The 3,658-nt window shown below is 32.0% G+C and overlaps 1 protein-coding gene across 1 annotated transcript; it reads left to right on the forward strand.

Annotated features, from left to right (window-relative positions):
- Nucleotides 1-349: 349 nt before the first annotated feature.
- On the forward strand, nucleotides 350-3,173 carry LOC134717826 (uncharacterized). Its single transcript, XM_063580319.1, has 2 exons — nucleotides 350-548; nucleotides 2,099-3,173. The coding sequence occupies exons 1-2, from the start codon at nucleotides 535-537 to the stop codon at nucleotides 3,171-3,173; spliced, it is 1,089 nt and encodes a 362-aa protein (XP_063436389.1). The 5' UTR covers nucleotides 350-534.
- Nucleotides 3,174-3,658: the final 485 nt, after the last annotated feature.

Genomic DNA, 3,658 nt, shown 5'->3' on the forward strand with positions numbered 1-3,658 from the left:
CAGTGCAGATATCTAGCTTCTACTTCTTTTAAAAACAGCGACAAAAAGACTCAAGTCAACATCATTGGAGGTTTTATTATGTTATATTTTCCATTTGTAAACTCAGTTAAAATGTCAAAATATATCTATAACTTTTGAAGCTATTGATACATTTTAATTTTGTTTTAATTTATAAAATGGCAAATATAACAAATCAACGCTCTTCGGTCTTCACCTGAGCACTCGTACATATAGAATAAAAGTATATAAGATTCTTGAAAAAATAAGTATGACATTTATAAAATATAGGTGTTTGCAATAATTCACTTGTTTAATATTTTCAGCTAGTCTATCAGACCTTCCTGAAGAATTAGTGATAATGGTACTTAGTTATATTCCTGTGTCGGAGTTACTTTATACAGTCTGTAAAATATGCAGAGGTCTAAAGGATGTTGTGCGAAAAATGCAAAGCTTGTGGACTATTGTAGAATTTGACGATTCCTATACTATAGACATTGCAATGATGGAAATGATCGTGAAAAATAATCAGCTTGTATGTCTCAATCTAAGTAACCAAAATATTACTTTTGGGTCACACAGATTTACCAAATTGATGCTAAAGCTTACTCCTACTATTCAAGAATTGTATGTAGCAGAAACACCGCTAAACAATCTTGCATTTGTAATGTCCTTGCGAAATTTAACCACCCTTGATATAAGTGGGACATCAATAAATGATAACCAAGTAGTAATATTGTCACATGCTTCACAACTGAGACACCTTTATATTTCATTCACTAAGGTTACTGCTGCAACCATTGCAGATTTGTCTCGAAATTTCAAATTTCTTGTCATTTTTGATGCATGCCAAATTTATTTTATGTTTACTGATATTTGTTTGATTGTATCATCATGTGAGCAACTTAGATTTTTACATGTTTCATTCTTTTCACAGTTTGACATAGATCAAGCTGTTCAGTATGTAAATCAACAGCTTTCAATTGAAAGACAATTGAAGCTGACTGTATTTTAAGTTATATATTGTCGCATATATAGGGTATGAACTTTAAGTTTATATATGTACAGTGTATAGACATATTTTGACAACAAATAAGTAAAACTACGCCACTACTCGGTTCAAGTAGAAAAATATGTTTTTTATGACGTTTTTAGACACATATCTTCTTGCACCAGTTGATACAAGTTTATCTTTTAAAACGTATCAACCCTATGTTCTTACTTCAAATCCTAGCATTTAGTGCTGGTCGTTTTGTCCTAAAACTGCAAATACAGATACTTGAATGGTTCAAACAATATTTTTATGTTTACCAAAATACTAAAATCATATGATATGAATCAAATATCATTTTTTGCATTTATATTTTTTTTTAATTGTCGAAGTTCAAATTATTTGAAAATATTTTTATATGGGTATTTATCTGTGGTCACTACGATAAAGATATATATGTGTATAGTGCATATATCTTAAATGTGTTGCATCAAATTTGGAGAGAGGAAATCTCTTATTTTTTAATTTTATTAACAAAAATGCATTGTTTGAAAGAATTCACGGCAATTTTTGAAAGCGTGAAATAAATTATGAAAGTGCTGCTCAGAGTAGGATTGGGAATGATAATCTAAAATTCAGATTTTCAAGATATTGTTTCTCCTTTATTAGTTACAACTGCATTTACTGGTAGTATTAAACTTCAGGGATTTTTTCTATATGTTTGTAAGATGTATGTAGATATGTTTGCTGAATTTGTAAATAAACCAAAAAGGTAACTTCCATGTTCGTTGGCTCATATTTTGTTTTCTGCAAAAAAAGTTGTGAATTTGCGAGATCTGCAACATATTCAGAAAATAGTAATGTAGAAGGAACTGATAAATTAACAAGGTCATAACGAAAGTATTTTTTAGTACGTGCAGTTGCGTCAACAAAAAGTCATCATGAAATGTACAATACAATATGAACCCCTAATTTAAATAGAATGAAAAGTTGAACTTAAAACTGGCTTTATTCTCAATCTGTGACCTCCAACATGCTTGCCTCATTATAAGCATGTTTTAGTTACGATTTTGCTTTTGAAGTATATAACCGTTTACTTTTTTTTTTCAGAACATATTATAAAATGGCTGACACTGTAAATCCTTTGCGTTACCCAGGTGACACTGCTTCAACGGATGAGTTAGTTGCTTATTATTTTACTTCTTCATATACGGCTAAAGAAATAGCTGGATTTTTACTTTTCGTTCATAATAAATTTGTTAGTGTTAAGACAGTCTACAGAATGATGAAAAGACTTCGACTGAGAAGATATGGTGCAGAGAGTCCATTGATTAATATCGTTCAAAAGATAATTCAACTGCACAAACAAGGATACTCTAATATTGGATATAGAGCAATGTGGAAAATACTTAATTCTTGCTGTGGCATCAATGCTACTCAGGAAACGGTGAGAATTGCACTGAAAGCTATACATTATGATGGTGTAGTTGCAAGATCTCGACGTCGACTTGTGCGAAGAAGATATTGTAATCTAGGACCAAATTTTTGTATTCACATAGATGGATATGATAAACTCAAACCCTTTGGAATATCAGTGCATGGAGCAATCGATGGCTTTTCTCGAAAAATCATTTGGCTAACTGCAAGTCATACGAATAAAAACCCACGTAATGTTGCGCTTAATTTTGTAGAATTCCTTAGACAATCCAAGCGTGTTCCACGATTGGTTAGGTCAGATGCTGGTACGGAGAACGTTATTATAAGGTCGATACAAATAGCGTTACGTGCAGTTCACAATGATAACATGTCAGGGTACAGAAGGTTTTCTGAGGGGCGATCAACTGGGAATCAAAGGATTGAGATGCTGTGGAGTTTTCTGTGTCCTTACTTCACCACATTCTGGAGAAATATGTTTAAAGACATGATAGATAACGGAGAGCTCAATAACACAAATCAAGTTCATCTAGAGTGTGTACGTTTTTGTTTCCTGCCAGTTATACAACAACATTTAGATATTTTCAAAAATATGTGGAATAGTCATAGAATTCGGTCACAACGTCAAGTTGATCAAAACTATGGCGTCCCGGATGTTATGTACAACCAGCCACTACTTTATGACGCTGTCGACTATTCCTATGACATACCATGTGACGAAAGTATCTTTGATGACATTACTAGGCTCTAAACCAAACCAATGCTGCCCAGAGGCTGTTCAGAAGAGTTCTGTCAATTCATCCAGCAAATTACAAATGTGAATCTGGATGATTTCAACGTCGTGGACACACCACAGGAAGCAAAAACACTATTTTGTATGCTTACTTCTGTTCTCCCTTGAGATACGAATCATAAACCTTTACTATTTTGAAAAAAAAGTGTTTATGAAAGCTGTGTTTTGCTAGGTTTTTGATTATTGATTTTAGTTTATTTCTCATCAACGTGTGAAAATGTTCGAGATATATATGAATTCATGGGTATCGACTTTTATTATTCTATCAGAAATCAGTTTATTTTGGAAAATTGTTAACCAACCCACATTTCTGTTTTCAATAGTGAAGAATTAAGTAAACTTATATTATCGTTATGAAAATTATTTGTTATTTGCCGCTGTAAGTAAAACAGCAATCAATTTAATAAAGACATATAAATATATAACAAAACAGTTATCGTTAT

Source organism: Mytilus trossulus, chromosome 5 (genome assembly GCF_036588685.1).
Source record: "Mytilus trossulus isolate FHL-02 chromosome 5, PNRI_Mtr1.1.1.hap1, whole genome shotgun sequence".
NCBI lineage: Eukaryota > Metazoa > Mollusca > Bivalvia > Mytilida > Mytilidae > Mytilus > Mytilus trossulus.